Raw genomic sequence first — 25,584 nt, 5'->3', positions numbered from 1 at the left:
TATTGTTTAAAACAAAAAATCAACAAAAGACGTTAACACAATAAAATAGCTTTATATTATACCACCATACACTACCATAACCACCATAAACTAAATTACTGTTAAATATATGATTAAAAAACCAAAAATAGTACACAACAATAATAAAAACTTCTTAATGAGAAAACAAACTAGGACATATATAGAAATTTTGAATAGACCGGTGGGTAACCTAATAAAACCTAGTGGTACCGACTAAGACTTTTATCTTGTACTTTTTTTACATTAGATTCAGCTCATCATCACACTTGTTACTACAACCTAAAGGCCGATTGGAATAAGTTTTGTGATTTACTTTGTGATGGCCCTTAGGCTGATAACTCAGGGTTCCCACTATTAAAACTAAGGCTAAAAGTAAGGATTTTAAGGAGATTTAAAGAGATACTTTCCTAATATTTAAAAGATTTGGTTGCAAACGACAATTTTTTGAAAGAAAAAATAAGGAGAATTAAGGAGAAAATGATTATATTAAAAACAGAATCTTATTTTTTTCAATAAATTTAAAATATAAACAGAGAATTATTATAAATTAATATATTACTTTATATATATATATATATATATATATATATATATATATATATATATATATATATATATATATATATATATATATATATATATATATATATATATATATGTATATATATATATATATATATATATATATATATATATATATACATACATATATATATATATACATACATATATATATATATATAATATATATATATATATATATATATATATACATATATATATATATATATATATAAATATTATATATATATATATATATATATATATATATATATATATAAATATATATATATATATATATATATATATATATATAAATATGTTTAATAAAAATATATGTTTGCAAACTATCAAAGAACTATATATTTTCTTATTTATTAATAAACATAATCCATTCACTTAAATAAAATTTCCTAAATGATTAAAAATATAATAATAATGAGAAATTAAGGAGTGTAAATTTTAACTTTTTTCAAAGTTATTTAAGGACATTTTAGGAGGCTTTTATTTTTTTAGGATATTTAAGGTTTTTAAGGAGGAGTGAGATTGTTTTCATTTTTGCCTGTTGTTTTTGCCAAAAATGGTGCCTTTTTATAAACTTCTGGATTCAGTCAGACACAGAAGCTTTTATTCTATTTTGTTGGTTTCTAATTTTAATAAAAAGTCTTTTTATCATTGTAAGAAAATGTTAATATTTGGTTCTTGAGTCCATAATTCTCAGATAAATCCCAGGTTTTATCTCAGAAATAAGGTTTTAGAAGCTTTTGAAAATTTTTTAACAATTATCCTAAAGAAACAAGTCAACCATAAGACATCCAAATCATTTGTGCTTCTGTACTTGTATATTTTCCAGAACTCTTGCAATTATAATATCTCATAACTACTTAACAAGGGCTTAACTTAACCCTATTTTCCTGCTTGTTAGAAGATAGCATCTGTGGCCCCATTTTTGATCAACTCTAGAAATCCCTCTAACCCTTCTAAATATTGTCCAATCAGTATTATTAGTAGGGGTGTACCAGATTGGAAATTTTGAATTTCGGCTGGAACCGGATTTGCCAGAATTATTGAAAAAATTCCAGCCGGAACAAGATTTATATTTATGTAGTTTTTTACCTTCAAGATTGAAAGTGAAAGCCTACACCTCAGTATCGTGGCTAAATAATATATACATATAACCTATAATATATATATATATATATATATATATATATATATATATATATATATATATATATATATATATATATATATATATATATATATATATATATATATATATATTAGTGTAGGTCAATTTTTTTGAATTTTAAGTTGCGTAATGTTGCAGTTACTGTGTCTAGGTTAGAAATGAGGTTTTGCTAAATCTCAAGTCTCCTGGTTTAAAAATGGCTTGCCGATTTGCATTTCAAGTTATAATTTTGGACTAGTTTTGTTAAATTGTTAATTTCAAATGTTGAAATATTTTATTTCAAGTTTAATAATCGCGTTTTAAAATATCTTGTTTTGAATTTATAATGTAACCAATAAACGATTTCTTAAAAAGCGCAATTGTTTTAAGAAGCCAATAAATTTTCGCTAAATCGTTTTACACACATTTAAATTTTGCAAATCTTTTTTGTATTTAAAAGTATCATATCTTGTTTGTATTTAAAAGTTGGTTTTTAAATTAAATATTAAGTATTTCAAAAGAAGGTTCAAAAAATCGCAAATTAAAGGAATCTTTTAATAGCAAAGGTTAATACTTATGATTATTATATTTAGAGTAATGTTCTTACCTGTTTTTATTAAATAATTTTTGTTTTGCAATTTTTCAAAGGAACTAGTGGATTTACTTGATTTAGTCGGAGGATTTAATGGTTTTACTCAACTTCTGAATGAAAAATGAGGGGGCCCAGAGCCCCCAAGTTTTTTTAAAAGGATTTTATTGCTTTATTTTTTAGCAAAGCAGATTTTTGAATGGATTTTATTGCTTCATTTTTTAGAAAACAGGTGCTTTCACCCCCACTAAAAAGTCACGCTGTTGCCCATGACTCGTTTACATATATAATTAGTCCACGAGAAATGCCAAAAGTAAAGGCTACAATTACAGGGATGAAAAGTGAAAAAAATATTGCGGTGACCCATGTGAATTATCAATAACAGATCCAAGCACTTTTAGACAGGTTATTCAGTACTATTACTACCTTGTTCATATAAATCCAAATGCAGATATCATATTAGTAACTCAGCAAATAAGCAATAACATAAAATCGATTTGGGCTACAGTAAACCCAAGTTTACCTCTTATAATGGACAAATCTGTTAATAGGAAAGTTATAGATCTTCTCGTACTTGTTAAGGATATTATTCGCAAGCACGAAAAAGCATGCGCTAAAAGAAATCTTGGTGCAAACTTAAACTTTTTGATATTTCTGCATGTTCCTGTTCATTAGATGTGTTTCCCTGTAGTGACAGAAACGTTTCATAGAATAAAGAAAATTGCATAGAAGAACATGTTGTATGCCTTTGCTCTCAAAGTAATAAAGTACCTCTTAAGGACAGAGCTTATCTTCGTGATCAGAGGGAAAAAATTGGTCCAAAGATGAATATCAACTTTCTTCCGTTGATAGATTTTCTGTAAAAAAATATCTCATAAGTTTGTTGATGAAGATGAATCCCTCATACCACACATAAACTTAATTGAAGAAACAAGTGGTTTAACCATTACGGAGGTAAATATTTTATAAAAACATGAAAAATTTGTAGTAGGTGAAGCAAAAAAAAAAAAAAAAAATTTTTTTTATTTTATTAACTTTTTTTAAGAAGAAGAATGGAAACCAATAAATAATGCTATTGGAAAATACAACTTGGTTTGCAATGGAAATAGTCAGAAACGAGTGTTTGTCAAACGTAGGTGCAGCCCTTGCAAATGCTTTACTACATGACATAAAATATCTCCTGAAAAATGATGTTGATATAAAAGATATTTTGATTGACAAATGCAAATAAGATAGGGCCAAGTCAAAAGTTAAAATCGTTAGTGAAGATATGGACTCAGATAAAAAAAAAACAGTTTGTTTGTCTTGGGACTGATAGCAAGTTCGATCAGATAACTAAAACAAGTAAAATAATGAACTTAACTCAAGGAGAAGTACTAAAGAAATGCATTAAACCTGAACATCACCTCATATTTACTTATGAAGATGGAGAATCGAGTGGAAATTATTTGACTCACAGGACGATTCCTGTCACTGGTGCTACAGGCTTAGTTCTTGCTACCGAAACATTCAGTGTTTTACAAGAACATAACAGTTTGGAAAGTATACAAGCCGTTCTTCTTGATAATACTGCCACCAATATGGGACCAATAAGTGGCTTAGTGGTAAAACTGAAAGAGTTTTTAAAAAGAAAACTGCATCTAATTGGATGCGCCTTACATCAAAATGAACTTTTGTTACGAGCTCTTTTTGTGAAACTTGATGGTGACACAACTGGGCCAAGAAGCTTCAGTGGTCTACTTGGCAAAAGATGTGCTGAAAATATTCAGGATAGAAATAAAGTTTTGTTTGAATGTATTGAAAACCCAATTGTAGATAGATATATTTCAGAAAAAATACTAACAGACCTTAGTTGCGATCAAAGACTTTTATTTGAATATTGCAAAGGAATAGGTATTGGCTGCCTATAAAATTGGACCGCTAAACCATGCAAGGTGGTTAACACCAGCTGTTTGCTTTCTTTGTTTGTATACTAGGGACAATCAACCAACCGTTTCGTTGAAAAAACTTGTATATTTTATTGTTCAGGTTTACGCTCCAGTGTGGTTCGAAATAAAAAAATCTTCAAAATTTCACGAATCTCCACGCCTTATTTTTTCTACTATTACTAGAATAAATAATCTCCCATTTGATGATATTAAACATATTGTTAAAAAAAACATTAAAAACAACTCATTGTGTCTAAAACCTGAACATATTCTTCATGTCATGCTAAAAGATAATGACAGCAATATACGAAACTTTGGTTTTCAAATTTTACTGACTCTAAGGCAAAGGTATTTTTTTATGATTAACTAAAATGAATTTAAAAAAAAAGACACATAAAATGTGGTAATTGCATTTGATTTATATTTATAGAGAAAACAACAAGAGTTTGGAAGTAAATTTGAAGAAAATTCAGGAAATTAATTTAAATGCTAATGAGTTGGTTGACATCATCAATACTAAATTTAAGGAGCCCCTAACAACACAACATTTTTCAATTGAGCAAATCCAATATATGATTGACAATAATGTTGAACCAGAAATCCCCGACTTTCCATCTCATTCTCAGAGTGTTGAGCGAGCGGTATAACTTGTGTCGGAAGCATCCCAATATGTCTATGGATTCGAGAATTGACGCAGCTGTATTTTAACTAAACTACTTAGCAGGAAGATGCGTAAACCATATGTTTCAAAAGGGCATTATTTCCATTCTTATGATGATATTTCTTAGTTAAAAATGTTTTCCTAAATATATATAACCATGTTCAAAATGTTTTAATTTGTAAAAACAATGTTTATTTTGATATTCTTATGTAAATATAAGAACAAAAGTTTCACTTTTTAAATCTTCAAATAGTTAACAAGTTGTTATAAAATTAGCTTAATTGTTATAAATTATTATAAACTTAAATAATTTAGAAATGCAGTTAATTTTAAAAACCAATTAAATATGAACATATTTAAAACGTCAATTTTGACATATAACGCCTTTTAAGATGTTTTTTCGCATAATTCTACAAATCTTAGAATTTAAATCCGCAAGCAATTCTTCATCCAAAATCTTTCAAATTTCAAGAGTAATCATATTTTAATTGTCTCCAACTACTGCAATATTACGCAATATGCGGAATTAAAATCGACCTACCCTAATATATATATATATATATATATATATATATATATATATATATATATATATATATATATATATATATATATATATATATATATATATATATATATATATATATATACATATACATATACATATACATATATATATATATATATGTATATATATATATATATATATATATATATATATATATATATATATATATATATATATATATATATATTATATATATATATATATAAAATGTTTCAATGTCATATCTTGTTGTACGTGAATATATATATATATATTTTTGAATATAAAGCATAACAAACATATTTATTAAAAACTGTATTTCATCATCAAGATATTTTTTTTTTTTGGAACAAATTTTAACGGCACGAGATAAAAAACCTTTAAAAACACCCATAACTATTTTTGGATTAACGTTTGATGTAGGTTTTATTTGTATATTAGTGATAGCCGACTTTCTATGGATTTTGAAGTTATAGTATGAGTTATTAGTATTGGTTACAGTTATATCCAAGAAGTTTAATTCCTTTTTATTGTTTTCTTTTTCTGAAGTATATTTTATTGCTGGATCTTGTTCATTTAACAACTCCAGAAACTTATCATGATTTTGTATTGAGTCGAATCTTGCATGACTGTCATCTACATACCTTCTGTAAGTCTTTGGCGAAAATTGACCAACCTCAGCAATAATAAGAGCTTTTGCTTCCAAATGCTGTAAAAACGCTTCGGCAACTACGACCATTAAGGACAAACCTATAGGTCCCGAATTCGGTATAGATCTTATCTCATTTTTGTATAAAAAATAACATTGGTTAAGGCAGAGTTCGATCATTTCATGTATATCACTAAGAGTTAGTTTGGTTCTTTTTTTAAGATTATCAATATCGTTGTTTAAAATATCGATAATCACAGGAATTGCTCTGTCAATTGGAATGGAGGGATATAACGCCACCACATCAAAAGAAACTTGAATTTCACTTGGATCAATTAACCAAGATTTTGCTTCGTTGACAAACGAGGAGGAGTTTAATAATCTTGTTTTGTTTTTGTTTAAGGTTGGTTGAATAATTTTTACAAGATGTTCTGATGATCCATATGGTGGGGTACCTATAGTAGAAACGACTGGCCGCATTGGATAGTTCTTTTCTGGCTTGTGAGCTTTTATGACCCCATATAAACGTGGAGGTACGCAGTCAGAAGGGTACATTTGAAAATAAGTCTTGTTATCTAACTTTTTTTGTTTTCGTAACCTGCATAATAGTTTCTGGAATTTAGTCATAAGGGTTTGAGTCGGGTCATAGTTGATAGTTACTGAGTGTTTAATTTCCTCTTCCAATTTATAAAATGCGTCCTCTTCGTTTATAAGTACAAATCCTGTTCCTTTATCAAATGGATAAACTGCTAAACCATTCATTTTTTTCCTCAAATTATTTAAAGATAATCTTTGTTCTTTTGATAAATTATCGGGTAATCTATGTTTGATATTTTTAATAAGAATTTTACTCACGTTTTGTCGAATCTTTTCTGCATCAGATTTTTTACTCTTTTTTTCTAAATGTAAAGCAAAAGATTCGATCGGCGTTAAAATTTCCATATAAGGCAACTTTTTAAACGACGGTGCAAAATTTGCAATCCGGTGCAATCCGTTTGATTGTTTTTGTTTATTGTAAGTCATTTTATAAAGTTTTTCAAACTTATCTTTTAAATGTTTCTTTGTAATTTTATAATGATGTTTTTTTGATTTTTCAGTAACATTTTCAATAATTTTATAGTGATTAGGTGTCAAAATTTTTTCTAAATTATAACAAATATTTTTTATAACATTCTTACTTGTAAAAAATCTATATTTTGCTTCGTTTCGGGCGTGTATCAATAAATTTCTTTGATATTGTTTAGTAATATTTTCTGCTTTTTTCGATTTAATTGGTGATCTTACTTTTAATGATGGTGGAATTATATGATTGGAAACGCACCTTTGAAGAAAGATTAATTGGTTTTTTGATATTGCATTTCTAATTTTTTGTTCTTGAAGTTTTACTGTCGAATTATATATCTCCTTGCTGTAGGAATTAGTTATAAAATGTTTCAATGTCATATCTTGTTGTACGTGAATATATATATATATTTTTGAATATAAAGCATAAAAAACAGCTGCGTACAAACTAAATTTATTCTTCGTAATATTTCGATCTGCTTTTGCACAGATCGTCATCAGACGTAAAATATAATACAAAAAACCGTTACAAATATTACTTAAAAACGTCAAAGAAGACATTAAAAAGAAGCCATAAATGATTACATAATAACGTAAATATAAAACTAGCAAATATTATTTGACTCCTTTTTTTGGATAATTTTTTGAAACAGAGGTCTCCAACTGTTTGTAGAAATTTTAATGCCATTGTCACGGTTCAGAAGTATTGGAGCATTTTTTATTTCTTGGTATGTTGAGGCGTAATTAATTTCAAGTGATTCTCTAACTTTGTGTTGATCGTACTCTGATTTTATTGCTAGAGTTTTCGGATTTGACCAATCAAACATGCCATTACATTCTCGACCATGTTCGGTTGCACCAGATGCATCCCATTTACCTTTTAAATAGTTTTTTTGATGTTCAATGCATCTCGTTAAAATCTTCTTTTTTGTTTCGCCTATGTATATACTGCCACAAGAGCATGTGAGTTTGTAGACACCGGGATTGCTATTTGGAATTAACTTAGACTTGTTGTTGCATAAGATGTTTTTTAACGTAGGTGGTGTAGTAAATATTATTCTGACGTTGTAAGGTTTAAGTTCTTTACTTAGTTTTGGACCTATTCTTGGAAGCCATGGAAGTTTAACTGTATATTTAAATGTTTCTGCTTTATTATAATTTATTTTAGAAAGGTTGATTCTTTTCTGAATATAGTTCTTAGCAGTTGTTTCAAGCTTTAATCTATCGTGTCCATTTTCTGCAAACATATTTATTAAAAACTGTATTTCATCATCAAGATATTTTTTAGAACAAATTTTTTGTTCAAAATTTTTGTTCAAGTTTGTTGTTCAAGTTTTGTTGTTCAAATTTGTTGTTCAAGTTTGTTGTTCAAGTTTGTTGTTCAAATTTGTTGTTCAAGTTTTTTGTTCAAATTTTTTGTTTTTGGAACAAATTTTTTGTTCCAAAAAATATCTTGATGATGAAATACAGTTTTTAATAAATATGTTTGCAGAAAATGGACACGATAGATTAAAGCTTGAAACAACTGCTAAGAACTATATTCAGAAAAGAATCAACCTTTCTAAAATAAATTATAATAAAGCAGAAACATTTAAATATACAGTTAAACTTCCATGGCTTCCAAGAATAGGTCCAAAACTAAGTAAAGAACTTAAACCTTACAACGTCAGAATAATATTTACTACACCACCTACGTTAAAAAACATCTTATGCAACAACAAGTCTAAGTTAATTCCAAATAGCAATCCCGGTGTCTACAAACTCACATGCTCTTGTGGCAGTATATACATAGGCGAAACAAAAAAGAAGATTTTAACGAGATGCATTGAACATCAAAAAAACTATTTAAAAGGTAAATGGGATGCATCTGGTGCAACCGAACATGGTCGAGAATGTAATGGCATGTTTGATTGGTCAAATCCGAAAACTCTAGCAATAAAATCAGAGTACGATCAACGCAAAGTTAGAGAATCACTTGAAATTAATTACGCCTCAACATACCAAGAAATAAAAAATGCTCCAATACTTCTGAACCGTGACAATGGCATTAAAATTTCTACAAACAGTTGGAGACCTCTGTTTCAAAAAATTATCCAAAAAAAGGAGTCAAATAATATTTGCTAGTTTTATATTTACGTTATTATGTAATCATTTATGGCTTCTTTTTAATGTCTTCTTTGACGTTTTTAAGTAATATTTGTAACGGTTTTTTGTATTATATTTTACGTCTGCTGACTCTCTGAGCAAAAGCAGATCTAAATATTACGAAGAAAATATTTAGTGTGTCCGCAGCTGTTTTTTATTCTTTATATTAAAAAATATATATATATATATATATATATATATATATATATATATATACATATATACACATATATATATATACATATATATATATATATATATATATATATTCATATATATATATATATATATATATATATATATATATATATATATATATATATATATATATATATATATATATATATATATATATATATTTACATATATATGAAATATTTACTGTATTAGGCATTTTATACTTTTTAACTATTTAAAATATTAAGAAACATTAAAAATTAGTTTATTGTCAAAGACAGGTAACTTTTTTGATGAAAAAAGAGCTTACTTTTGCTGAAAACGGGATAGCAACTCTTTTAGCACCACAATATTCCTTAATTCTTTAGAATTCTTTACTTAAGTGATTATTGCAAATAAAATTAGATAAAACTTTAGATATGCTGTCTAAAATAATTTTATTTTATCGCTTGTTGCGCTTTCACGTGGAGACTTGCTCAAAGTGGTGACTTTTTAATATAAACATAAAAAATATTTATTGGCTTTAGTACATACATCGACTATCTTATAGCCTGCTGCTACAAAGGAGTGCTATTACATCCATCATCTTATAGCCTGCTGCTACAAGGGAGTGTTGCCACAGCGACTATATAGCCTACTTCTACAAGGAAGTGCTGCTACATTGACTGAGGATTTGGCATAGGGCAAAAATCTTTTTTCTTTTATTATTTTAATTAAAATTTCTAATATTTAAAAACTCTCCACTAACGAGAGCACAACAAGCAAAAAAATAAAATTATTTTAGAGCGCTAAACTATAGCTTTACCTTAAATTACATTGTATTTGTTAAGAACTTTGTTTTTTTTACCTAGGTTTACCCATAGTTCTTAATTGCTCTGTAGGACAATGATTTTTTGATTTAATTTACACAGTCTGTGTCACATATCTTAAATAAATAAAGTAAAAAAAAAATTCCGGCCTGAAATATTATAATTCCGACTGGAATCGAAATGACCTAAAAGTCACAAATTCCAGCCGGAATTCTGTTCTGGGATTCCAGTACATCCCTAATTATTACTATAATTATTGTCCAATCAGTATTATTACTTAATTATTGTCTAATCAGAATTATTACCATAATTAGTAAAGAACTAACAAACCTCTAATACCTCATCTTAAACAAACTCTCTGACATAAATCTGATTTTACTTGTTAACTGACTTGTAAACTGAATTGTTAACAAATATAAAAGAATATATATAAGAAAGGTTTATTGTACATTAAATAAAAGCAGAGAGGCAAGGGCTATTGCTTATGAAATATCAAAGTCTTGCAACAAAGTCTGGCATGCTGGTCTTCTATATTAGCTAGCTTCATACACTGTACATGGGCTGGTAAATATTAATTAAAAAAAAACAATTTTTTACTGCAAATAAACACCACAGTTTTATTAATATTCCTATTAATGAATGGCAGCACTATTAATGAGTCCTTACTCAGTATTCAGTATTTGTTTTCATATGGAATACTATTGTTATATTCAGGCTGGTTCCTTTAATGAGGCCCACTCTATTTTAAAAAAGGTCTCAAAATACATTTTAGTGGACCTATTTTGGGATTTTCTTGACTTCATATTTTTCTGATTGCAATTAACAGTCAATTAAGGTCAATATAATTATGTCTTAAATATATCTACAAAATGTCTGTCTACAAAATATTGTCTTTCTTGCTCTGTAATTCACTTCTTTGCTTCCTATTAACTCGTTACATAGTATAACACTCCTATCATAACATAACACTCCTTAACCAACATAATCAGTGGTTACAGCCACTCAAAACAAACAAAAACGAAAACACACACACACAAAAAAACATACTAAAAAAAAAAACATTTACTATTTGCAATAATAAAGGTAATAGAAACTAGTACTTTTTTTGACAATTTGTAAAGACAATTTGTAAATGTATGCAACAAAGTGTTTAACAAGTAAATCAAAAACAATTTTGAAGACATTTTATTCTTCACAAATTAGTAAATTTTTACCATCATAGATTAAATGACACTATAAAAAAAAATTTTTTTTAAATAACCATTTCATGTAAGTGAAAACTTTGAATATTTTGTGTATATCAAGTTAGGATCATCACAATCACCCTGCTACCATGTAACCCAGTGCTACCTGCCCCATGCCTTGCTGCCTTGTAGGGTTTGCTTTTTTAGGAAAAGGCTAGGAGAAACAAACTCCGGCTTAAAAATCCCCTGTCTTGGAGAATTTGATTGAATAAAGGCTAAAGATAGTGTCTTGATAAAATAACACATCTTGAGCAGATGTTAACTGCATTCAGCTATTGTCTTGTAAAAGGCCTCCTATGCAAAGAATTAAGGGGTAAATAGATTCTATCTGTTGACCAGTTTTGCACCCCTTCTTCATCTTTGAGGCTGGCTTATAATGCATTTTTATACAGTGTTTCCAGTTTATGATGTTGAATGCTGAATCTTCTTGACTCGTTGCATGGGTTTTGCTTGTGTCTCTGTTTTTTATGACAAGGCAACTCATTCTATTATCTCCTAATGAGGGTACAGCTCAAAAACTCAGTTTTACGGTTCTGAGGCCGGCTGGTAGTCAGGTTTCCTGAACTCTGAGGTAGCTCTCAAAGAGGCTGATTCTGTCAACAGCTGTGTATATCAGAGTACTAACAGTGTCATGTTGCGCATGGATGGTGTCCCTGTTTGTACTTTTGACGTGCATTGTTGAGGCCATGTTTAGAAGCGTTTGTTACAGCTTAGGGTTTATTAATAGTAATGAGGCAATTGCTTGGACTACTAGATAATGTACTGAGAACTACCTCTGCTTTAAGTCAAGTCAAAAAAACCATTGTTATCATCAAGTTCACTAAACCTATCATTAAATAATATTTGTGGTATTCGAAGCAATTTTTCTTCTGTTGAGTCTTATCTTTTTTAAAGCTCACCAGACCTACTTGCTCTTTGTGAGTTTGTTGTCTCATCTTGTGATCTTAGTATTAATGTTTATCTTTAACTTGTAAAGACTCCAATTCACTCTATACCCTTTCTCTTTGTTCCATATATACACTCTATACCCTTTCTCTTTGTTCTCCTTCATCTCAAGACTGCACTCTTTTCGTTGTTATTTCTGATCAAATTGACCGAGCCTTTTCTCTTTTTCTTTCAGCCAATAACATTGTTTTTGGTGACTTTAATGCTCATCACATTGAATGACTTGGTTCTAGTGTCAGTGACTATTAGGCACACAACTTTTGCCTTTCTCAATCTCTAACACAATTAGTCAACTTTCCAACTTCCTTAGTTTCTCTACATTTACCCTAAAGTGCTTCCAATCATGGTTTGATCTCTCTAAAACTAAACTAGCAAATGTTTGACTTATTGGGAATTTGCTTTAGTCAAACATTTGTTAAGTCAAACCATTTTCATTGGTCCCTTGAGGTTCGAATTATCGGGAATTAACTCTGTGTGTGTGTGTGTGTTTATATATATATATATATATATATATATATATATATATATATATATATATATATATATATATATATATATATATATTTATATATATATTTATATATATATATATATACACATATATATATACATATATATATACATATATATATATATATATATATATATATATATATATATATATATATATATATATATATATATATATATATATATATATATATATATATATATATATATATATATATATATATATATGTATACATGTAGATCTATAGTTTGTTGTCTTTGGGAAAAGCGGAAGGAAAAAAGTGATTCTTACGCCAACACATACGTCACTTTTAATTACTTTTGACTTTCGTCCAACATTTGCGTGTTGGACGAAAGTAAAAACCATTAATTTAATTACAAATAAATCGTTTTTTAAAAAAACCAAAAAAACGCAAATTTAATTGACCAGAATGTTTTAAAAACATTCTGAATGTTTTTAACAATATAAACAATGTTTTTATTTTTATTTTTTTTAATAAAATGTTTTTATTTTTAACTTTTTTAATAAATTTTTTTTATTTTTTTTTTACTGTAAATTATGCGCGGAGTGTTGCTACATCGACTATCTTATAGCCTGACTTGCAAGGGAGTGCTGCTACATCTACTATCTTTTAGCCTGACCCGCAAGGGAGTGTTGCTACATCGACTGAGGGTTTGGTTGGGGCAGGCAGTCTATCGATTAATAAAAAAAAATAATTCTGGTCTTGCATTTTAATTTTTACTTTTTGTCAACAAAATATGGAAAAAACTTTCGGACAACATCTACGGGTTGTATATATATATTTATATATATATATATTTATATATATATATATATATATATATGTATATATATATATATATATATATATACATATATATATATATCTTATTGAGTTCATCTTAAAATAATTGTAAAATACAATTATATATATATATATATATATATATATATATATATATATATATATATATATATATATATATATATATATATATATATAATTGTATTTTACAATTATTTTAAGATGAATTCAATAAGATTTAAAAACAAAGCATAAAACAATTTATCACAATGAAGAATAGTTCAGTAGTAATAAACAAAATTAAAAATATGAATATTTGAAATAAATTTTTAAAAAATATGAAAAACTTACTGTGTATACAAAAGAAAATCGAGGATGAAAAGTTTTGAAATGCTTTAACAAAACATATAATCTTTTGCAGTCCAATGCACACCAAGGACAGGCCATACCTTCTTTGGCTTCAGTTTGTTGTCTTGTGGATCCATTATAAATAAACCGATAAAACATTCGCATATTCTTTTCTGCAGAAGTTACTGCAAGAGACTTTGTTTCTTTTGACATTTCTAACTCAATCTTTATATTAGAATTGTCTTGATAAGGAGATGCAAGACATTTATAGGCAGCTGCCAGCGGTGCTATTGGTTTCGTTCCCCAGGTGAGGTTAAATTTTATAGTTGGTCCAAAAGAAAATGCTGCAAATGGTCCCAGCTTTAAAAAAAAAATAGAATTTATGACATTTTTTTATCTTCTTATTATTATTTTTTATTTTTTATCTTATTATTATTTATTTTTATCTTATTGGATTGTAAAGATTTTTTTTTTTTTTTTAACCAATTGCAAAACTTTTGCTGAAATTTTTTTTTTTTCTTTATTAAATATATTACTCTTTTTTACTTCTTTCATTTTTAAAACACAGTTAAATAAAACAAGACTTAAACCTTACTAATATCTAATATTTAATAAAAGCATCAAGTAAGTTTTGGGCTAGAAAGCAAATAAAAAAACCTTTTGTTAGTGAAATCTATTGCAAAAAAAGATTACAATGGTGCATTGAGCATAAAAATTGGAAATGTGAACTATGGGCTAAAGTTATTTAGAGCAATGAGTCGACTTTTGTGTTGTTTTATGATGGTTGATCTCCCTGCTAGAAATTAATTGGGTTCAACCCCCAAACATGCAAGGCAACCATTAAACATGCCAAAAATATTAATGTTTGGGGTTGTTTTAGTGCACACAAAATCGGAAATCTATACTGGGTGAAGGGTACAATGGACCAGCATTTGTATTACAAAATCGAAGGTAATCAACTTGAACCAAATATAGAAGAGCTTTTCCCTAATAGTGACTACATCTTTCAACATAACGATCTTAAACATATGGCACGGTCGAATAAAAGATATCTAGAATCTAAATTGATACCAGTTATTTTTTGGCCAGCACAGTCTTCTGATTTAAATCCAATAAAAAATCTTTGGTTTTATATTGGATAGAAAATTGCAAGATCGTAGGGCAACAAACAAAGATGAACTGTTTCAAATTTTTCTTGTTGGTTGGAATGCTTTGCCAAATAACTTAATAAAAAGAGTCATAGATAGATACTCATAGATACTCATAGCCTTCTATGCATAAGTCATAAGAAACAAAGGACGGCCAAATAAGTACTAAAACAGCTAAAAATTGAAAATACTTTAAAAGTCCTAATTTCTTTTAATTATATGTAATATACAATAATATTATATACATTTCTAAAGTCTAAATTTATTTTTATTATACAAGACATTTGTTGTTGGTTTTTTTAATCAAAAAATTGAGTATGGTTTTTGTTTTTTTTGCATAATTTGTTTTTAACTTTAAAAAATTGAATTAAACTTCTACAAACCAAAAAAGTAATTGTGTTAAACATTATCATTAAAATTATCAACATTAGATTTATCATAAAACCTTTGATTTGAACTTGCTTTCCCAACTGTTTGATTTTCGAATTGGCGGTGAATTTTCATGTAAGAGTAACTCGTAATCTCCATCTGTCAACAAGCAATTTTTAAGGCGGTCATAGAGAATCATTTCAGCCGAAAATGATGCTACACATACATCAGCTGGATAAGTTAAACTATTAGTTTCACTGTCAGCATCAGAATTCTCATATTTCTGACGTTTTAATGGGCGATGTAATCCATTTTCTACAATAAAAATGAATAAACATATAGATAAATATCAATATAAATAAAAAATAAAAAAGCAATAAGAAAGTACAATAATAATTTAGATATGAAAAAAACAGAAAAAACAGAATTTAAAAATAGGATAAAAAAAATTGAAACAAAGAATACAATCAAAAGAAAAAGAAAAAAATTATGACAAAAAACTTGTTTGATATTTTTTTTATAGCACCTTATTTATATTATTCATATGTTAATGAAACCAAGAAAAATAATTTCCTTGCCTCTATAAACTATATTATGGCAAAACTGTCTAAAGCATGCAATTGTTTATTCGGAACAATGAAAAATTTAAAAAAATAAATTAAAAAATAAAATAAATTAATTAAACTAATGCACAAACATTTTTTTTCTATTATTTTTAATAAAAAAGCAACAAATTATAAATATTATTTGGGCGCTTTTTTTTAGGCTCCCATACAGTTACAGCAGTACTAAAACAGGTCTGAGTTTGTCCTTGTCATCTAATGCTTCTAATCCATATACCAATTTAGCAGCACTGGTCACAAGCTTAACACAGCATTCAACACTTTGCATATGGTTTGAATAAGTATTAACTGTAAGAGGTACATCAATGACTGATTGGATCTGTTTGATTGATTAATGTGAAGTGGTGATTCTGTGGTTTGAAAAATGTCCAAGTTGATCATCTCAGCCATTAGCATTTTTGGTACTTGATACTTATACTTGAATTTCAAATTTAATTTTAAATCTAATTTTTAGGTTTGCCTTTAAAAGTTGGTCTTTTAACTTGAGAACTATACATGTAGCTTTAACACACTTATTTTGAGGCTAGACATTATCAATAAAAGAACATTTGTGAATATCAAGAACCAATAAAGGTAAATTTTTCAACAACTGTAAGCCAGAAACAAATGCCTCGATCCATTAGAGCAGAGGTGTTCAAACTTAATAGCCAATTTATATAAATTTAAATTTTTGTTTAGTTTAATAGTGGATACCAGTTTGAGAACTCGATTAGTGAAAGTTAATCATCTACTGTGATTTCTAGGTCCAGCTTTCATCCTAGCAAGATCTTTGATCACATTTCCTACTCTTATGGCAACAATGTTGTAAATATACTCCTGATCTTAACTAAAATGGAGCAGTGCTTCTTTAGATAATTTAAGTAATTTGCTGCCACCTATATAAAGTTAAAAATTTACAACAGTGAATTTTTCACATCTGAGTGGTTTTACCTATTGGTTCTGTAAACAAACTTTTGCTGAATGTTGGACCATCAAGTTAATTAAACAAATGCCTTAATGGAGTTCTGTTTGTGCACAGAAGACAAATAAGCAATTTAAGTGGACACCATAATTCTTTCTTCAATTTCTGTATTACTTCTCTTCTGGAACCTGTGCTTAGATTGGTGCTATCACAACCAACAACTGGTATATTTGAAATTATGCAATGCCTTTGCTTTTACTAGATTTTGGTAAAACATGAAACAAATATATATATATATCCAGCTTCTTCAACTAACACATTATGCTCTTCTTTAGAACATACATATTATTTATCTGTTTTTCTTTTCCTGGGTAAAGTTTCAGCATTTCTACCAACAAAATACAGTGAAGTATTCTTATTAGTAAATGTTTTATAAATTTTCATCTTTTTTTAACTTTCTCTTACCTCTTCATTTATCTTTATTTTACTTTAATTTAGTCTGCATTAGTCACAACTACCATTTTTGATTTTTTTTAATAGCTGTTGCAGGCAGCTCATTCTTTGATAAAACAGTAGGAAGACCAAATATATAGTGGCTGATTTCACTTTGGGTTCTAATGCCTGATGTTGAAGGTTGATTTTAAACAATTGGTTTCGTTGTAGTTGAATCCCCAAGGCCGAGAAAGCTACAGTCAAGGAGGCTACCTTATTGTGGTTGCAACCCTCTTTCAACTCTTCAACTCCGAAGCACAAGCTGTGATAAACAAGGCCCCTGTGCGGAGAAATAAGTTGATTTACACTAAAAAAGAAGTATAATATAATTAAGATATATAAAAATTTATTAAGATATATAAAAATTATGTTCATCATTCCTGCTTGAACAATATATGTATTGAACAACCATTATTAATGAAAATACAATAAATAAATATTGTACCTTAGCAAATTTTAAAAAATCAAATAAAACCAGAATAAACTGCATTAAAAGAATAAATCTGGAATTATATTATTGTCAAATCCAAGTGTAACCATTAAATTAAAACATGTAATTTATATCTAATTTAGAAAGTTATTAATTCAAATATTTTATGTTGTGTTTTCATCATATTATGATCTGTTTAAATTATTAGGCTGTAAAGGTGGATCCTTACAACTTTTCAACTTTTAAATGGATGTTTTCAAATGAATAACTTAAAATCTCTTACCATCTGAGCCCCCAAAATTTGATAGAATACATTGATAACAATATCAAGTCTATAATCAAAATTTTAAATCAATAGGATAACAGGGTCGCAAGATTTGGCCGCAAGCAAACATGAAAAAACTAAAAGTTAATAGAAAGAATTTTAAAAATGGAGCAGTTTCATTTTATGTTTTTAGTTTTTGTTTTTTTTAAATACACTTACAATAGTGCATAAAAGTTTAGCATGCAACAGAATTGAATTTACTTCTTTCCATACATATTTTTTCAGTTGGCAAAACTTTAAAAAATTTTCTTTTAATTATCAATTAACTAGACATAGCCTGATAAAATAAGACAGAAAATTAAAAAACAACTTGCTTAGGTACATACTTTTTTTTTAAATACATACATTAGCCGGTATTTTAAGCTTTAAAAAAAGCTGCAAAAGTTTAGTACGCTAAAAAGCTCTCCATCATGCTAAACACTTCAAGCTTTTATGGAGAGCTTTTATAAATTTATTGCAGAAAAAGTTTTATCATAATAAATTAAACTCTCCTTTTTAATGAAATATTACAAAAATATAATTAATGTAATATGAAGTATTTTAAAAGTTTTTATTCATCATTTTTGCTTCATCATCATCATTTGCTCCATTTGCATCATTCATCATCATTTTGCTTCATCATCATCATTTGCTTCATTTATTCAACATTTTTGCATTTTATTCATTATTTTTGATTTTAATTCTAGATAATAATAATAATAATAGAAGTCTGAAAATTTTCCATGGAAAAAAATACAATAAGTAAAGAAACCAAAATCAGCATATTATTGGCCTCAATATGCGAGGTCACTCTAATAATGTAATCTCTCAAATTTTAAAGTGTATTTCACCTTCATGTCAGGGACAACCCTGACTTTGGTACAGCTGGAGCGGTATGGGCGCCTAAATAAAAGCTCCTAAAAATATTATTTATTATTATATGCATTTTTTTTTTTTATTATTAAAAGAAAAAAATAAGTTTTGGTTTCAAATACTGCAGTAAATAACTAACTTTCTGTTTATTTTAGCCAGTTCATTTTTTCTTCAGGACAATGAAATAAAAATAAAATGAAAATAAAATGAAAGTAAATAAAGTAACTCGTTTAATGTTTAAAACTGTCATTTGGTAAATAACCAAACATTAGATTTAAAAAAATAAATGATGTTACAAAAGTCAATTTAAAAACTTGTTAAAAAACTCAATTTAAAGAATGTATGAAAAATTTGCTTTTTCGATAGAACGATTTTAAAATATTCATTTAGAGTAATGCAATTGAAAGTGAACTGTTTTAAATAATAAAAAAACAAAAGTAAAAATTTCAGTCTTAATAACAGTATATGTGTCGTGTAAATTTAATTAATAAATGAATAACTTTTGGTATTCAGCTTGCAATATTATTCTACTTAGTGGAAAACAAAAAAACAAAACGAAAACTATTGCAGAAAGTTTTGCTTCTTTTTAACTTTAATAATAATAATAAAAATAACAATAAGAAGAAGACAATAACTTAATAATTTATTAAGACTTAATTTTAAACTTCAACATCTTTATTGCTTAAAAAAATCCATAATAAATCTAACGCAATTTTTACTATTATTTGTGGTTTCGTTGATTAAAAAAATATTTGTTGATTAAAAAAACATTTGTTGATTAAAAGAATATTCATTGATTAAAAAATATATATACTTTTTTAATCATCAAGTTAATTATTTAATCGTAATTATCTCTTTTATTTATAAGACGCCTTAAAGCACTATGAAAATTATTACCCTTTAAAAGTTAAATTAACATATTTGCGAATATTTAAACCTAAGTGAAAAATAAAATAATATTGAATATGTTTATTAAATGCTGATGTTTAGTATTCAAAGTTATTTTCTATATAATATATTATATATAGACAATAACTATTTGAAAATAACAAATTAAATCCTCATAAGTCAAACATCCGTTAACTCAAACTTTTGTAATCTCAAACTGTTTTATTTGTTCCCTTGAAATTGTTTAATTAATTATTAATAAAATTCTCCGGTTGTCAAAAAAAGTCAAACTTTAAATAACTCTCTTTTTGTTTCAAATTTGAACTAAAGTCGAACCATTTTTTCATCCCCCTTCAGCAAAATTCTTTGGAACAAAAAAAACTTTATTTTATTATAAAGTCATTCTATATAAAACATTAACAACAGTAGCCCCATATTTTTTATTTTTTCCTTTGTATTTAGATTTATCAGATATAAAATAATGCTATATTAAAACTGTTACAAAATAAATCATAATAAAACATTGTTAAATTTAGCTTTTAGACACAGTTTTATTATCAAAGAATAAAGAAGTCTTTTTTTTTTTTTTTAAATGTTATCTTTTATTAAGTATAATGTTGCATATTTAATGTTAATACCTAAGCATTGAATAAAGAAAATTGCCTTGAGTCTAATTAATATCTTATTCCATCCAAAGTTCCATTTAACAGGAATTCACTTTAGTAGAACATTCATTAAGTCAAATGATTTGGCTTGGTCCTTTGGAGGTTTGAGTTATCAGAAATTAATTGTATGTTAATTTTGAAAATACTTGGCGATTTGTAAATAATGATTAAAATTGTTTAAAGTATTTAAAAGATTTAATAACCAAATTAGAATTACTAAAATATAGTTACAAAATGTTCAAAATACTTGAAACAATTTTTAATAAATATTTACAATTAGTGCAGGATTTGCAACTTGAGAATTTAATAAAATCATAAATAAAATAGTTCTTCTTAGTATTTCTAAAGTGGCATATGCTTACATCCAATGGTAAATTAATGTATTCAAAGAAATGCCTTTTATAATGAGACGCTATTTTAAATCAACTCCTTATTTCAAATAATCACTAATCAAGGTAAACACAAACAAAGTGATATTTAAAAATCATTGTCACAGCACCAGTTTTAACTAGGGGAAGAGGGGGACAGGCTATCTCAAGAATCCCCCACCCACCCCCATTCCATGTCGCCAAAAAAAAAATATCCCAATAAACTCTGGGTTCGTCACTGCATGTGTAAGTAGAACAATGGCTAAGTTTAATGAAGCTGGTAGTACTGTTGACAAAAAGCATACTGAGTGACCAAGAAAGACAAGTATCACTGATGATAATTCCATTTATAGAATTGCTGGAAAAAATCTTAAATACTCAGCGAAACTAATTGCACATGAAATAAACCTGGCACTTAATAATCAAATATCAAGATAAACAGTTAGAGATTAGAAGATTAATCAACCATAAACTGTTGTGCTATGTTGCTGCCAGAAAACCATTATTAAAACCAACAGACCATTTAAAATCAACTAAATTTTGCAAAGCAATTTCAAAAATGAGTTATTATGAACTAAGAAAATTGTTTTTAGTGATTAATCTAACTACACCATCTTAAATCATAAAAACAAAGTAATTGTCTGTAGGTACTACAATAAAAAGTATGATAGTCACTGTATTGTACCTATGCTACAAGGTGGAGGTGGTGCAGTTGGTAATTGGGGCTGCATTACTTATGATGGCCCAGGTCTACACAAGTTATACAAAAATCGAATAGACCAGGGGTTCCCAACCTTTTTGTACTCTAGAGCACAGTCTAAAATATTGGTAGGGACTACTTTAGGTTTTTCTGCGTGTACAAGAAGTGATGTGTGAATAGCACTCCAATTCCAGGCTAGTGTCTGGCTCGCAAATAGACAAGTTGCAACAACTACTGTCAGCAAAGGAACCACTCATACATACAATATCGCAAACATATGAACATATTAAAAGAACCTAGGCACTCAAAAAAATTAAAACTCTTGCAAGTAAATAAAAATATTTAAAAATATAAAATTATAAAAATTTTCACTGTCGAATGGTGGCGAGCACATACAAATCATTCCACGAGCGCCATGGTGCTCACTGGCACAGGGTTGGGAACCCCTGGAATAGACCAACATAAATACATTGACATCCTTGAAAACTATTTAATCCCTATCAAGGACATTTTTTTTGGTAACGAGCGAGAGTAGATGTTTCAACAAGCCAACACTCATTATTATTTTTTCTTATTTTTATATATGATCAATTTCTTTAAAAAAATTTAACATGTTTTTTTCATTGTCTTTTTTTTTCTTTCTAAATATTCTAAAAATTAAATTTTGTGTTTGAAATAACTAAAAAATTTTATATTTTTTTCTATTTTTTAAGTTATAAAAAAAAAAAAGTAATTTTAATTCTGCTATAAAGGCATAATACTACTACTAATACATAATAAAATTTTTTAGCACTATTGTAAATAAAGGCATAATACTACTACTAATACATAATAAAATTTTTTAGCACTACTGTAAATAAAGGCATAATACTACTACTAATACATAATAAAATTTTTTAGCATTATTGTAAATAAACTACTACTACTACATACTACTGTGCCCATCACTGACTACTACATACTACAGCTTTTCTTGTAAAGAATTATGATAAAAGCTGTTTTCCAGTATTTCATATTTTCATTGTTATTAGTGTAAACTCTGGAATGCAAAGTTTATTATTGGAATGCAAATTTAAAATATTATTCTCAATATGAATGAACAAAAATGTATAAAAGTACATAATACACAAAAGTGCAACAATATATTTTTTAAAAACCTTCCATACCTTCAGCTCGGTCTGATTTTATATTTTTTGATGAACCTTTTTTAGGCACAGTAATAATCACTGTGATAGATAATATGTGTGCTTTTACAGCACGACCATTTTCAACAAATGCATTAGGAGGAACAGTGAGATTAACAGATGAACATGGCAAAAGAAGTTGAGTGCGTGGATTCCAAGGAGCTTTACAAGATCCAAGAGGAATAAGATCCATTTGTTCAGAATCTTGGCACTAAAAAATTGGTAAAAAAACACAGTATAAAAAATTGTTTGGAAGGTTTTCCATAATGTCATTTTTTATTTATATATGACCTCATAGAAGAGTTAAAGCATATTCTTACAACCAGATGCCATTCCTGGCATTAACGTTGTAAGACATTAACATTAAATTAATTATCCAAACCACACAAGTGTGGATCTCAAACCAATTGATTTTCTATCTTATACCAACTTTTATATTAAATAACTTTAACATTACAAATTACATAATAATATCAATACAATATTAATATTTTAGTTGCATAAAAATTAGTAAAACTAGTAATAACAATGCAAATGAGTTAACAAAATAGTTACTTTGGTTAATTATGCAAATGAATTAAAGAAATAGCTACTTTAGTTAATTATGCAAATGAGTTAAAGAAATAATTACTTTAGTTAATTATGCAAATGAGTTCAAGAAATAGTTACTTTAGTTAATTATGCAAATGAGTTCAAGAAATATTTTGGTTAATTATGCAAATGAGTTCAAGAAATAGTTACTTTGGTTAATTATGCAAATGAATTAAAGAAATAGTTACTTCTGTTAATTATACATATTAAGACAATTATTAGATGCATTAATTAAAAATAATAATAATAAAAAACAAACATAGTAACTAATAATAATAAAATAAAAACATAGCAACTACATAAATTTTATACGAAAAATAATTAACTAAGTTGAAATCTTTGTTATTGTTAAAAAAAAGTCTTAAAAAGTTTATAAGAAGTTTATGAGTAAAACCAATTTGATGTTTATGAGTAATTAAAACCAATTAAAAATGAGTTATCTCTAAATTACTAAAACATAATCACAAATATATATACAATTGACTAATTATAATAAAATATCATGCACTTAATTACCCCATATAATATATTTTAACAGAACTAATTAAACTTGAATGTTTTTAAAATAAAGTCACTAAAAAAATTATTTTGGTTTTTTGAGGTAACTTGCTCCTTACATAACGTTAATAGACCCTACCCTTTTAAAATAAAGCAAAACTAATTATAAAAAATAATCTTATTATATTATCAGGTAGGTAGAGAGAGTGGATTTGCAAATGGTTGCTTCAAGATCAGCAAATAAAAGACATTATCACTAATAACATGATTCTCATTATATTGTTGTTCATTAACTGTTTATAACGGGTGACAACTAAAAATCCGGACAAAAAGAAATTGTGCGCAACTCATATTCAGTTGTTTAACTTTGCTACTTTGTTACATTATCAAGTAGTGTATGATTCAAGTAATAATTTTACATAGTTTTTGTTTGACAATTGTCAATTTAGTTGTCATAAAATGTCTTCTAAAGAGAAGCTTCTTCGTGTTGTACATTTTTATGAACGCCATAAAAGTGTTGGCAAAATGTTTACTGTAGAACATTTTTTGAAAGAAGGTATATCGAAAAGTACAATTTACGATATTTTAAAACATGGTACTGTTGAAAGAAAGCAAGGATCCGGACGAAAGGCCACAATAATGACCAAGAAAAATTTGAAGAAGTTAAAAACTCGATTTAACAACAAATATGGCATTAGCCAGCACAATGCTGCTAGAATATTTGAGTGTTCCCAGCAGTATATCAGTAAAAAAGTCAAAAAGTCACTCAAAAAGTTTCAAGTTAAACTAAGGAAAAAGCAGAAATCGCCATCCTACACCGAAAGTCAAATTACTAAAGTAAAAAAAGATTGTCGCTATCTTGTGAGACATTTTGGTAACAAAAATTTGATTTTGGATGATGAAAGTTATTTTACTTCAAGTAAGCCCTAAATGCCTGATAACAAAATTTATTACATTGTTGTCTCTGACAGGAATTTCAGAGCCATTTTTTTCAAGGAAAGTGGTCTAGCTGTCAAACAAGAAGTTTACAAAAACCAATGCCTAACTAAAATTTGTAATCCCATTTATTAATAAATATCATTCAGATGATAATTACATATTTTGGCCCGATAAAGCATCATCACACTATGCGAAAAGTGTTACTGAGTTCCTCCAAAGCAAAAATATTCCTTTTGTACCCAAGAATGTTAACCCCACCAATCTTCCTCAATGTAGACCAATTGAAGACTTTTTTGGAGAACTAAGTTCTTTAGTGTACAAGGGTCGTTGGAAAGCTCGAAATATTTCACAACTCAAGCGTAGAATCAAAAAATCCTTGAAAGAAATGGACACAACTGGTGTACAAACAGCGAACATTAAAACAAAGTTGTGCAGAGT

General features: G+C 27.4%; 1 protein-coding gene across 1 annotated transcript in view; it reads right to left on the bottom strand.

The window, feature by feature from the left end:
* LOC100203032 (polycomb protein suz12) overlaps positions 1 to 25,584 on the bottom strand; it is a 64,886-nt gene that overhangs the window by 20,843 nt on the left and 18,459 nt on the right. Inside the window, exons 7-9 of the mRNA XM_065803697.1 lie at positions 23,101 to 23,329; positions 15,767 to 16,005; positions 14,177 to 14,533 (exon numbers count right to left, since the gene is read on the bottom strand). Of these exons, the coding sequence (XP_065659769.1) occupies positions 14,177 to 14,533; positions 15,767 to 16,005; positions 23,101 to 23,329 (825 nt within the window). The remainder of the gene's footprint in view (positions 1 to 14,176; positions 14,534 to 15,766; positions 16,006 to 23,100; positions 23,330 to 25,584) is intronic.

The sequence above is a fragment of the Hydra vulgaris genome, chromosome 08 (assembly GCF_038396675.1).
Source record: "Hydra vulgaris chromosome 08, alternate assembly HydraT2T_AEP".
Taxonomy (NCBI): Eukaryota; Metazoa; Cnidaria; class Hydrozoa; order Anthoathecata; family Hydridae; genus Hydra; species Hydra vulgaris.
The sequence above is the reverse complement of the archived record's forward strand: the minus strand, read 5'-3'. Positions and strand labels throughout refer to the sequence as shown.